Consider the following 13,910-nt stretch of genomic DNA (forward strand, 5'->3'; position numbering starts at 1 on the left):
CCTGTGAGACAGAATAACAGTTCATATTAATTCGTCTCAGTTAATATTAAATTCTTTACCATTTATTCTCCAAAACTCGCCACGTTTATTGCAGTTGAGCTATCTCTCTCATCAAACAGTCAGATTTATCAGACAGCCCTACACATAAACCTGCTGTCTTGGTTTTAAATGAGATGATGAAAATAACCATTCATTCATAAGACTATTGAAGCATGACTACACTGTAAAGACAGGATTACCTTTAACTGCGGAGTAAAGTTAGTTTTAGTTTCGATATTTGTTGTAGTAACTTCCCAGTGGGCAAACTGCATTTACATTTTACATTTTTACATTTATGCATTTGGCAGACGCTTTTATCCAAAGCGACTTGCAGTGCCCTTATTACAGGGACAATCCCCCTGGAGCAACCTGGAGTTAAGTGCCTTGCTCAAGGACACAATGGTGATGGCTCTGGGGATTGAACCAGCAACCTTCTGATTACTAGTTATGTGCTTTAGCCCACTACGCCACCACCACTCCAATACTGACTTACTACAGGTGATATTTTACAGTGCGTCCAATAATATGAGTACAGTATTAGATTATTAAAAAAGAATTATTTAACTAAAATTCCTGAAAATTTTATTTTCACATTTCAACAGTTGTAGTAAGTTCCCAGTAGATAGACTGACTTACTACAGGTGAGATTTGCACAGTTTGTCAATCTACCCACTGGGAACTTACTACAACCTCTGAAATGTGAAATAACATTTTGGTGAATTATTCTTTATTTATTTATTTTAAATAATCTAATTCTGTATTCATATTATTGAATTTCCTGTAGAAATCTCAGTTGTAGTCTTTTAACTAGCAACCTACTACAACATTTGGAATGTAAAAGTGTACTTTTAATGTTTTATTTTGAACTTGCACGTCAGCTGAATGAGTGATTGAACACCGCCTGTGTTTAATAGTGAGTGGAATTTGGGAAGGGTCATGAGGCATCAGTGTATTACTCCCTGCTAATTCAGAGTCTGGGGGACGGAACTTTGAATTCTCTCAAAAAATTATGGGAGAAAGATCTAAATTTGACATTGGAGTAGGGGGTGTGGGCTAGGATCCTAAAAAATGTCAAGTCTGCATCTAGAGATGCAAGGGTTCGCCTTATGCAATTTAAGATTTTACATTGATTTTATTGGACCCCCTCCAGATTGTATAGGCTTGGTCTTAAAGACACACACACACCTGCTGGTGATGTCAATCAGAGGTTGGAGACATAACTCATGTTTTTTGGGGGTGTGTTGAGATCCAGGAGTTCTGGTTGAAAGTTCAGAGTCTTATATGTGATGTGTTGGGCACTCGGCTTTCACTTTGCCCCAGACTCTGTATTTTGGGCGATGGGGTGGTCATCGATGTTGAGAATCGGCACATAAAGTGTTGGGTCCTAACGAGCGTCATGATCGCCAGACAGGTTATTTTAAGGGGTTGGAGGTCGGTTGGAGCGCCCTCATTTCATGAGTGGTGCTCGGAGATGCTTGAAATGAAAATCAGCCCTCCTTTCATGTTTAATTAATCAATCGCACAATCATGCAGAATGTCTTAGGTGTTTAAATCCATAAGGATCTCTTTCTCAAAGGCAATAGCGGCAGTAACGACAGCCGACTCGTCAGCAAGATCTCGCGCTCTTCGCTTTCAAATTACTTACATCACTTAAAGCGTGATTGCGTCACTCAAGGCCAGCTAGAAGGCCTGAACTGGGACATATCCTAAAGACCACACCCACAAGAACAAATAAATCAATCTGATTGGCTGATGAATCTAACAAACTGACATTAGATGCGCATTCATTTGCACTGTTGAGGGATTCTGTGAAAATTCTGAAGGCCTGTCAGGGTGGAGCTCAAACTCATGTGCTGCTTCGTCTTCGGGCATGTGATTTGTGAAACAGTTGTCACATTTGCTTGTAAGCATCGATGAATAAATTCTGATTGGATAAACTTTTTGTTTTTTGCTATTCGTTTGTAGATGAACTAGGAGTTGAAAGAGCTGAAAATACATAGGCAAAAAGGTCAATGAGAATGAAAGGATGAAAAAATATGTATTTATTAAGCATGATATGCCAGCAGAGAAGGCTTTACTGGCCCTGAGAAATCGCCAATCCACAGTCGGACGATATAACACTCGCACCCCAGACTGAACACTGTACTCTGCCCGGCCCCCCTGTGAAAAATCCTGGCACCGCCCCTGCCTGTCTGCTTTCAGTGAACATGGTTGTGTGTAGGCACTGTGTCTGACTTCTTGATGAGAGAGATGGCTCAACTGCAATAAATGTGGCGAGTTTTGGAGAATAAATGGTAAAGAATTTAATATTAACTGAGATGAATTAATATGAACTATTAAACAGTAGAGAACTTTTATTCTGTCTCACAACATAAAAAGAAAAGAGACAGGCAACGGTGCATTTGACCAATCAGAAGAAAGAGGCATTTCAGTTCCACCCATTTGTGTGAATCAAATATTAAAGCCATATATTAATGAAATCAGAAAATCAAAACGCACAGTGTCCCGGGTCCATGTACTTTTGCGTCCATTCTTTTTTACTTTTCAAACCCAAAAATGAAAAACGAAAAATGCGGTTATTGGTTTTAACATTGATGAGTAGAATAAGCAGATACAAACTCATTTTCTGTTGACTATTTCATTTTCTATTTAAAAAGGAATAAAGAGAAAGGGGGAAATGGCTCAATTTTCGTTTTCTTTCATTGTTTAAAAAATTCATTTTTGACTTGAATATTTGATATGCACATGTGAGCGGCGCTGAAACGCCCCTTTTATCTGATTGGTTAACCTGCCCCATCTTCTGTAATGTTGGGTTTGCTCTGCAAATTTGTCTCAATTTTCATTAAATATTGTACCGAACCACCACTAACTGTAAACTAGTGCATGTCATATGTATTAGAATATTGCTGCTTGACACATCATGGTGTTGTTGCCTCTTAATGGACGACGCGTGAGAGATCGCAAGCCACATCATTTGGCCATATGCTGACTGGGAGTTGGTCTATTATATATTATTTTCATTTTTAATAACATTGTATGGTTTTGTAGTGACTGTGTACTCGTTTCCCATTGATAAACGTAATTAAAATGTTAACGAGCAAAATGACTGACAGGTCAAAAGCGTCATTGTCCGTGATCAAGTCCAAAAACATGCAGGTTAAGTGAATTGGTGACATTAAAATTGTCCCGTAGGTGTGAGTGAGAGTTCCCCAGCCACTGGGGGTTGTGTCAGGAAGGGCATCCGGCATAAAACCTGTGCCAAATCAGATATGCGGAACACGGATGGTCACTGTGGCGACCCCTAAGGGGAGTAGCTGAAAGATGAAGAAGCTTAAAAAGAGAATGCTGGTATTCCAGATTTTCCTGTAAATGTTTACAGATTAGCAAATATGGAGGATATTATTTTCATGTTTAAAGGTCAAAGTAAGAGAGTTATTGTGCACTTACTGTGTGTGTGTCTTCACATGCACAAGTTTTGATTCATACTGATTGTTCTTCGGGTGACACAAACAAATAAATACACTTTCACTTTCAAAATGACTTGAGCAATTGCTTATGTTGTAATTCTTACCAGACTTGATTTTTCATCTCTGACATTGTTTGACCTGAAAATGTCTGGACACTTGTAGAGGGAACAATTGTTTTATTATATTCATAAGCCTGTGTTTATTATTATTTGTATGATGTAAGAAGCTTGACATGCATGTGAAAGTTCTACAAAATATTCTCAGAATGAAAACACCTCTGATCTTTGAAAAAAGGCCAATGGGAATTGGCGAGTGGAATTTGCATGCCACTCCCCCGGACATACGGGTATAAAAGGAGCTGGCTTGCAACCACTCATTCAGATTTTCTCTTCGGAGCCGAGCGGTTATATTTCACTGAGCTGAATTCCTCCGCCGATTCATTCACCTCTGCAAAGCTGTTGGATTTACGGCACATTACAGCGGTTTCTCCCCCTCTTGCACCAGCGTTGTGCAGAGAACGCCCCTGGGTGCATCAGCAGCTAAAAGAGTATATTCTTTCCTCATAAAGAGTATATTTACTTACTAAAAGAGTGGCACTTACGAAAAGCGTCTTTTTCAAGATGCCTTTTCGTTTGTGTATTATTCCTGGTTGCGGTCCCTATCTCTATGCTTCTGATGGCCACAATCGCTGTCTCACGTGTTTGGGTGCTTCCCACGCGGAGACATCTTTCGTGTCCTCATTGTGAGAACATGACCATGGTAACGTTGCGGTCACGGATTTCTTTTGTCAGAGGGAAAGCCATCCCAGAGGCTCCATGCCTCGGTCCTTCTACCTACGGTTATGAGGCAAAGACGGTAGCATTGGGGGCGATTTGAGGACCTCAGTGGGAGCTTCTCCGCCAGGAAACCCCCCACGGACCTCCCATTCCCCAGCACGCTCGTTGGCCCCGGTCGGGTTCTGGGATGTGACTGCGGGCTCGTCTCAAGGCGAGTTTGCAATCTCATTCAGAAAGCGAAGAGGATGAGTTATCGATAGCAGCATCGGAGAGTGGGTTCGTCCAGTCCGGCGCGGAGGACCCGGCTGGGCTCCCACCCTTGGGTGCGGTAGCCCATTCGCAGGCTGACGCAGAGCTGACGGCCATGCTTGCCCGGGCGGCTGCGAGTGTCAGGCTGTAGTGGAATCCTCCGCTGCCCCCTGAACCCTCGTGGCTCAACGATTGGATCCTGGGCCCAGAGCGCCGCTCACAGCTGCGCCCAGCCCCAGTACCTTTCTTCCAGGAGGTGCACGATGAGCTCACACAATCGTGGCAGGCACCTTTTACTGCCCGGACCCGATCCGCGGGCTCCCCCGCTCTCACTACCCTCGACGATGAGGCGGCCAGGGATACTCGGCGATTCCCCAGGTGGATCGGGCCGTTGCGGTGCACTTGTGCCCGCAGAGCGCCGCCACCTGGCGGAGCCATCCGAGGCTCCCATCCAGGGCATGTAGTCTTATGTCATCGCTGGCGGCTAAGGCCTACGGTGCAGTTGGACAGGCCGCCTTGCATGACATGGCTCTCCTGCAAGTGCACCAAGCCAAGGCACTCAAAGAACTGCACGAGGGTAGTCCTGACCCGGGATTGATGCAGGAGCTGCAATTGGCGACCGATCTCGCCCTCTGGGAGACAAACCACCTTTGGCTCAACCTGGTCCAGTCAAGGGAGGCTGACAAGGTACGATTCCTTGACGCTCCCATCTCTCAGTTTGGCCTATTCGGCGACACCGTTGGAGACTTTGCCCAGCAGTTTTCGACGGTAAGGAAGCAGCCCCGGCGCAGCTCAAGATCCCACACCCCGTCTACTCGCCGCCAAGGGCGTCCTCCTGCGGCGACAACACCAGCTCTGCCACAGCACGCCCCAGCAGGCCGGTGTGGATCCGCCCGCAGAAAGCAGACGCCACCAGTCTCACGGCCGGCCACCAAGAACCCGAGGAAGGCTTTGAAGCACCCCTGAGACGGGCAGCCCAGGAAGTCGGAGACCCGCTACACAGGAGCTGGTAAGAGCACCACTCCTTCCCCCGGAGGAGGGCCGGGTGGAGAATCCTTGTTTATCTTTTCTTATTATTTTGCCACATGCCCAAAGGGCTGCGGTACCCACATTTTCAAGAAAAGTGTGGTTTCCTCACTTCCTGGGTCACACAGTCGGTGTCCACGGCCATCGTTATCACGACCGCCGAGCACTGTTTCTTTTTGGCAGGTACGGCACCTCAGAGGCGGGTGTAAGGAGCCAGGTAAGTGCTTCGATGTCCCTGGACTCAGCATGGCCACGATTGGTACCTCAGGCTCTGCCCCATCCCGAGGCCCCACCTGCCGGTACGTTCAACGCGATTGTCCCCTTGGTCCCCCTCGCTCAGAGCTTGGGGGCATGGCTCACGCTCCCCAACCCATCGCGGTGGCTGATCAGGACCATTCGACTCGGCTACGCGATTCAGTTCTCCAGGTGCCCGCCCTGGTACAACGGCGTCCGCTTCACTTCGGTGAAAGGCGAGAAAGCCGCTGCCTTGCATGTGGAGATCGCGTCCCTTCTATGGAAGGACGCGATAGAGCCTGTTCCTCCAGCCGAGATGAGGAAGGGGTTTTACAGAACCTACTTCATCATACCCAAAAAAGGCGGTGGGTTGCGGCCAATCTTGGACCTCCGAGTTCTGAACCGGGCCTTGCACAGACTCCCGTTCAAGATGCTGACACAAAAACACATTTTGCTGAGTGTCCGGCATCAAGATTGGTTCGCGGCGGTAGACCTGAAGGACGCATACTTCCACGTCTCGGTTCTACCTTGATACAGACCCTTCCTGCAGTTTGCTTTCGAGGGCCGGGCGTACTAGTACAAGGTCCTCCTCTTCGGTCTGTCCCTGTCACCTCGCACCTTCACGAAGGTCGCAGAGGCAGCCCTTGCAAGCCCATGCCTTACAAAGGCATGCCACGGTAACATTAATGAACATTGCAGAATCGTTGTCAGTCAGAAATGAGATTGCGATCTTTTAATGATTAATCGTGCAGCTCTAAGGAGTAGTAACATTTTTTGCATACATTTCCATGAAAAAAATCGCTTACAGCACCTTTAACAATAGGGTCATATTCGTTAACATTAGTTAACATGAAGTAACAAAGAATACTTATTTCAGCACTTATTAATGTTGGTTAAATTCAACATATACTAATAAAATGTTAAAAGGTGCACTCAGTAATTTTTTCCTCATTATAAAAAGTTTAACTCCTAAAGACATGAATTGTACTTTTGCAATATATGTAGGAAATCATGAGCACTCACATTAAAATCAAGACTCCGGTCATATCAGTAACCTTATAAAAGCTGTTTTATTGTACATGGAGAGGGTCTGCACATAGGGGCTGCCATGTTAGAATCACATGACCAGCTGAATACTACTCGCTTAATCTCAGTAACTGTCCTGTTATTCGACATTTTTACTCAGGGATTAAATTAATCATGACTGACTGTGATTTTCATCTGAAACTGAAAACTACTGATTTTAAATCATGCTGCATCCACACCACTAGGTGTCAGTTTAAGTCCAAGATGACACAAAGTAGGGATGGGCGATGCCACTTATTTTCTTTTCGATCCGATACCAATAATTTCAAATCCAATATCGTCGACACCGATACCAATACAGATACTTCTATTTAATTGATTTTTTTGCAATTTCTTGGGAAAAAATGGGTAAGCTCTCATTCCCAGGAATGTGACCGTACAGTTTATTTTGTTGCACTAATACCACAGTTTAAAATATTTTCGTAAGAATTACAAAGTGAAATATGATATTTGTAAGACATCAAATACATACGTCTCTTTATGCACCGATAACTTCTGCTGTAAGCAGTCTGTGAGCTTGCTTGTATGAATAATCCAGTGTTATATCGTAAATGTCCAGAACAATATATGCAGTGCCGCAAGAAAAACACACTAAACAAATCATCAGAAATATATTTTATTGACTAATAATGATAATATTATACTTCAGTGCAAAGGGGAGGATCTCAGCTGTCTAATGACATGTAGACTGAGCTTCTAGTCCACTCAGAGGCCGAGATATTTGATGATAATTGGGGCTGGTGCCAGAACTGAAAATTAGACTGAATGTCTATGGACGAACACATCTGCGATGGCTAAAACGCGTTATAGCAACACTTATATTTCAGTTCAGCATTTTGTGACGGATGGTGAAATAGGAAATATAATTTTTTTCTGGTTCTTCTTGCCATTTAGTGCTATAAAATAAGACCATTTGAAGGGAAATGGGGTAAACAGAGCCAAAATGACATCCTTACAAAGTTAGGACAACAACAAAAAAGGTTTTCTTATTTTTAATCTGTTTATCATAAGATTATAAACACATACAGTCTTATTTATGAATAATTGGAGCCTTTATTTAATTGGGGGGTTCTCTGAAAAAGAGAGCAATGTTTTTGCAATTATTCCACAGTGTGTAAATGATGAGCTTTTAAATTTGAGTGTGAAAAATTGCTGGCGGCAGCCCAAAAATGCTTCAGAGTTTATAAGGTGTGCAGATAAGTCCATAGACATTAAGTTGAATAGTTCTCGGGAACTTAATCAGTATTCAGAAAACTAATCCAGGATAATCAAAATCTGTAAGTCTAAACTAAAATCATTCTACACCCCCATATCTGAATTTATGCATTTTAATCACCAAATTTCTCAAGATTTCCTGCAGAATAATTCCATCTATCATGTTTTACACTAATAAATAATGTATACAAACAGAGCCGATGTGTAACCTTGTAACAGCTACACTGGTTTAACTTCATTGTGTGATGATAAAGAAAGAGGTTTCAGAAATGAATGTTTAGAGAGTATCACAAGCCTTTAATAATATAAATATATTGTATAAATCAATAAAGAGCAATACCTCACATGTGAAAATTATTACATTGGTTAAAATAAACAAAGTTTCAAGTTTAAGCTATATTACCATTCACAAAATACAAAATCATTGATAAAGATGTCTTTAAAAAAACAGGACAGAACCAAGCATATAAACATTTGGGTTTAGTTGTCTTTGTATCTTAATCACATTTTATATACACGCTTGAGTTCATTTCAGCCATTAAAACAACACAATAATATTTAACATAAATACATATAAAACAGAAAACATATAACCAAAGGCGTCATCTTTTTACAAGGTTCACTTGAAAAGTGCAATAAAACTGCTTTCAAATTATTGAATTGTCTGTCATCATGTCTGTTGATCGGAAACACTCTGGAAGGCTGGAACAGTTGCGTTTCTTTTTGTAAATGATTGTTACTGTGATGATTATAATGATGATGAAACCGCTTACAACAGCAGCAATGACAGCAACCTTAGATCGATCAGGGCCGTCTGGATTGATCACGTCTGACTTAGATTGATCATGTGATTGATCTGGATGATAAAAAAGAATAATCTCTATTGGTACATTACATTTAAATCATAGACTGCATGATTTATTAGAAGAGTGATTTCTTGATGCACACATCTGAATGTAATCTGTACAAAAGCAAACTAATAGAGCAAAATAGTCTTAAGTTGTACGAATTCATACAAGTTGACTGAATCATACGATATTGGACAAGTTTGGTCATGCAAATTCTTTTACACCATCCAATAATGTCACTCTCCCTTACGTCCATGTAAAACACTATAATATCTTTCTTCCATGATACACTATACTTGATTTCATATGATTTAGCCAACTTTTCATGAGATATCAGGACTAGGGCTGTCAATCGATTAAAACATTTTAATCACCCCATTGGTTGTACAAACAAAAAGTCCCACCCCAAACTCACACCAATGGTTGAGTCAGTATTGCTGTTCTGTACATTCTGATCAAACAGATCAATAAAATACTATTATTTTACAGAAATAAATATTAAACAGAAAACATAGTTATATTATTTTAAAATATACATCCAAAGACTTATTAAGTAGTTCCTTGTACAATAAATTCAGTAGCAGATCTTGTTTTTATCTGTCTCTGATATATATATATATATATATATATATATACTGTATATACTGGCAGCCAAAAGTTTGGAATATGTACAGATTTTGCTCGTATGGAATGAAATTGGTACTTTTATTCACCAAAGTGACATTCAACTGATCACAATGTATAGTCAGGACATTAATAACGTGAAAAATTACAATTTGAAAAAAAAATGTTCAGATCTTCTTAAACGACTTCAAAGAGTTCTCATCAAAAAATCCTCCACGTGCAGCAATGACAGCTTTGTAGATCCTTGTCATTCTAGCTGTCAGTTTGTACAGATACTCAGATGACATTTCACCCCACACTTCCTGTAGCACTTGCCATAGATGTGGCTGTCTTGTCGGGCACTTCTCACGCACCTTACAGTCTAGCTGATCCCACAAAAGCTCAATGGGGTTAAGATCCAGAACACTCTTTTCCAATGATCTGTTGTCCAATGTCTGTGTTTCTTTGCCCACTCGAACCTTTTCTTTTTGTTTTTCTGTTTCAAAAGTGGCTTTTTCTTTGCAATTCTTCCCATAAGGCCTGCACCCCTGAGTCTTCTCTTTACTGTTGTACATGAAACTGGTGTTGAGCGGGTAGAATTCAATGAAGCTGTCAGCTGAGGACATGTGAGGTGTCTATTTCTCAAACTAGAGACTCTGATGTACTTATCCTCTTGTTTAGTTGTACATCTGGCCTTCCACATCTCTTTCTGTCCTTGTTAGAGCCAGTTGTCCTTTGTCTTTGAAGACTGTAGTGTACATCTTTGTATGAAATCTTCAGTTTTTTGGCAGTTTCAATCATTATATAGCCTTCATTCCTCAAAACAATGATTGACTGACGAGTTTCTAGAGAAAGCTGTTTCTTTTTTTGCCATTTTTGACCTAATATTGACCTTAAGACACGCCAGTCTATTGCATACTGTGGCAACTCAAAAACAAACACAAAGACAATGTTAAGCTTCATTTAACGAACCAAATAGCTTTCAGCTGTGTTTGATATAATGGAAAGTGATTTTCTAGTACCAAATGATCAATTTAGCACGATTACTCAAGGATAAGGTGTTGGAGTGATGGCTGCTGTCTAGATTTGATCAAAAATGACTTTTTTACAAATAGTGATGGTGCTGTTTTTTACATCAGTAATGTCCTGACTATACTTTGTGATCAGTTGAATGTCACTTTGGTGAATAAAATACCAATTTCCTTCTGAAAGAGCAAAATCTGTACATTATTCCAAACGTTTGGCCACCAGTGTGTGTGTGTGCATATATATATATATATATATATATATATATATATATACATAGAGAGAGAGAGAGAGAGAGAGAGAGAGTTTAAGAGTTCAGTTAAGGCAGAATATAAACAAAACTCACTTCTTTCACATTATTGACATATAGTTATTATATTATGCCATCTTAATGATTTCTGTTGGTATCATGTCTGTAGCACAGAAACACCATTTATAATCTATAATCGAGACAAAAACATACTAATTCAAATCAATCAGGATGTGTCACTATTAGAAACTCCATTTATAATTTACTTAAAAACATAAAATCATTTTTTTTATGAGTTGAAGTTGAATTTGCTCACAAAGTGATTAAAGAGCAGTTTTCAATGTTTAAAGAAATCTGTATCACTATCTGTAAACAATGATGAATAATTGAAAATGATAAACAATACCTGTTTCGGCAGCTGAAGTGTCATCTTTAGTGTTGTCTTTAATGTCTGTAAAGAGATTTTAAAACTACTGGTAATAGATTCTTAATAGATGTACATTTACAAACATTTATTTCATTATAAACAACAATAAATGCTCTTAAACTTCACCTGTAATGTTAACAGTGAATTCTGTTGATTTACGTCCACAGCTTATCAAAGAGACTTTAAATTTTGTTGTCGTTGTTACATTCAGAGTGTAAGGACATGTGATGCTGGTCTTCCGTTCACAGGAATTTTTAGGGAATTCTTTTCTACAGATTACGGCAGGATTATAAAACTTGTAAAATTTCATGCAGCAGTTACTGCACTGATAAGAGATACTGCAGGTAAGATTTAATGTCTCTCCCACTTTTCCAGTCACATCTTCACAGGTTATATTGAATCCACCTGAAAAATAGTTTGTGTTTATATCAATTTAATACAGCAATTAAACACAAATACACACAGTATAGACCTAACTTTCTCATCTTAAGACATTCAAAGAACATATCCAGACTTGTTGTGTTCAGTACATTATGATTTGTTACAATGTGACACAAGGCATGACAAGACAAATTTTAATCGGACATTTTAAATCAGATACAATAGTCTGGTGATGTAATACATCAGTTAATATACCGCATCACTGCCCTCGTACATGAATTAAAAAGTCATTCTTCTTTTCTGAGCCACAAAACACAACGACACAAGACACAAGTTTTTCCCCAACTGCCAAATGTAGTTATAAGAATTTATTTCCAAGAATTATCTTACTAAAGCACTCATCTTCACAAACAGTTTGGAAAGTCCAGACCAGTATAAGCAGGAGCACAAAACTTACAGAACCCATGGTTTTATTTCTGAAATAAAAAAGACAAACATTTACACCTGAAGTTAAACTTAACTAGTACTCAAGACATTAGAAATATCAGCAGAAATATCACAATTTAGAAATTATTAAAAGTTTGCAAACTTGTATGAAAACAATAGTGTAAAAGTACTGAAACAATGATCAGTAATAAACCCACAGCAAAGAGCATCTATCACTGACCAACTTCACAATCCTACACAATTTGTTTCCACAATTAAGTGCATGTTACATTATGTCCTCATATGTTTAAATATCAGAAACAAGGCTTGCTGGATTACATTCAAATATATTCATATTAGGACCAGTCTTTCACTTGTGTTCTTAAAAATATAAATGACATTATCTTGTGATGAACTTTACATCATTTTGAATTAAAGTTTTGTGTGTCTGTGTGTGTCTGTGTGTGTGTCTCTCTGTGTGTATCTATCTGTCTGTGTGTGTGTGTGTGTGTCTGTCTGTGTCTCTCTCTGTGTGTGTGTGTGTGTGTCTGTGTGTGTGTTCACATTCTTGCATCGTTTTTTTAATTTAAGCCTGTTTGAAGTTTTTTATCAAATGAGCACGAGATTATGGAATAGCACAGAATAATCACAACAGAAACTTTATTATGCACCACAAACACATTTGTGACAAAATATCCAACAACACAGTTTCAAAGCGTCACAAGTGAAAACAGAAGAATATAATACAAATATTTATGGTTGTTCTTTCATTTACCAGATACCGGAAACAAATCAATGTCTGTAATTATTCTGAACAAAACACACGATATAATCTATAAATTGTTGTGAAAAGATGAATATAAGTATAAGCATAATTACCTTTGTGAAAACATAGTTTAGATGAATGTAATCCGGGGAGCAGAATAATCCGTGTATCATTCCTTCATTTAATATTCAATTAATAATCCAAAATCCGAAAAAACACTTTTTACATAATTATTCGTTTACAAAACCAATATTAAAAAACAAACAGGCTAATGACATGTTTCTCGTACTTTCGATTTGACACTGCAGTGAAAAACAGCCCCGAGACGCTGAGATTTCTTCTTCATATGAGGTTTTATGTTCAGTTTCTGCTGCATTACCGCCACCGTTCAGACTGGAGTGTGACGCATCAATGGGAATAATTACATTCTCCTGACTTACTCTGTTATTTTAAGATATCTTAATATTGCACTATATTTTTTCATTTGTTCTGCAGATCCTTTAAACAGAGTTTGTAGATTAAATGTTTCTTCACTGTATCTCTGACTACTTTAATAAGCTCTGACTTTTCTTTTGCATACTTTGTTCATTTTGTTAGTACATGCTCTATTGTCTCTACTTGACCACAATTATGACATTGTCCTGTTTCATGTTTTCCTATTATACATAATGAATGATTTAGCCCAGTATGACCTATTCGGAGACGAGTGATAACTGAATCTTCCTTCCTGTTATTATAAACTATTCTCCCATTGCCTACTTGTCTCTGAATATTGCCCTTAGTTTCACTGTTCCATACTTCTTGCCATTCATTTTTAACATATTCTTTAATTTTTCCTTTAATCTCTTCCATTCTGAGTGTCACTTGTATGTCTATATCCGTGTGCTTTAGTGCTTGTTTAGCTAGTTTATCGACATATTCATTATCCTCCACTCCCACATTATTAAGCTTATATTTTTTCTTTTTAACAAACTTGCGAGAATCTCATAGATAATGAGCGCGCACTGGTGCGCATGCGCAAGGCCAGGGCCGGCGTGCAATCGGGAAGATCGGGAGAATTCCCGCTGGGCCGGTCAAAAATTGGGCCGCTT

At 39.6% G+C, this 13,910-nt stretch overlaps 1 protein-coding gene across 18 annotated transcripts in view; it reads right to left on the reverse strand.

Moving 5' to 3' along the window:
• LOC127423612 (uncharacterized) overlaps positions 1–13,910 on the reverse strand; it is a 150,497-nt gene that overhangs the window by 54,231 nt on the left and 82,356 nt on the right. For 6 of the 18 annotated variants that reach the window (XM_051668068.1, XM_051668069.1, XM_051668079.1 and 3 more), the window contains 3 exons: positions 11,373–11,651; positions 11,226–11,270; positions 8,346–8,948 (listed from right to left, as the gene is read on the reverse strand). In XM_051668068.1, the coding sequence (XP_051524028.1) occupies positions 8,740–8,948; positions 11,226–11,270; positions 11,373–11,651 (533 nt within the window). In that variant the 3' untranslated portion in view covers positions 8,346–8,739. Of the gene's footprint in view, positions 1–8,287; positions 8,949–11,225; positions 11,271–11,372; positions 11,652–12,017; positions 12,104–12,932; positions 13,162–13,910 lie in introns of those variants that run through there. The other 12 variants (XM_051668074.1, XM_051668075.1, XM_051668071.1 and 9 more) reach the window with 8 other exon arrangements.

The sequence above is a fragment of the Myxocyprinus asiaticus genome, chromosome 32 (assembly GCF_019703515.2).
Source record: "Myxocyprinus asiaticus isolate MX2 ecotype Aquarium Trade chromosome 32, UBuf_Myxa_2, whole genome shotgun sequence".
Taxonomy (NCBI): Eukaryota; Metazoa; Chordata; class Actinopteri; order Cypriniformes; family Catostomidae; genus Myxocyprinus; species Myxocyprinus asiaticus.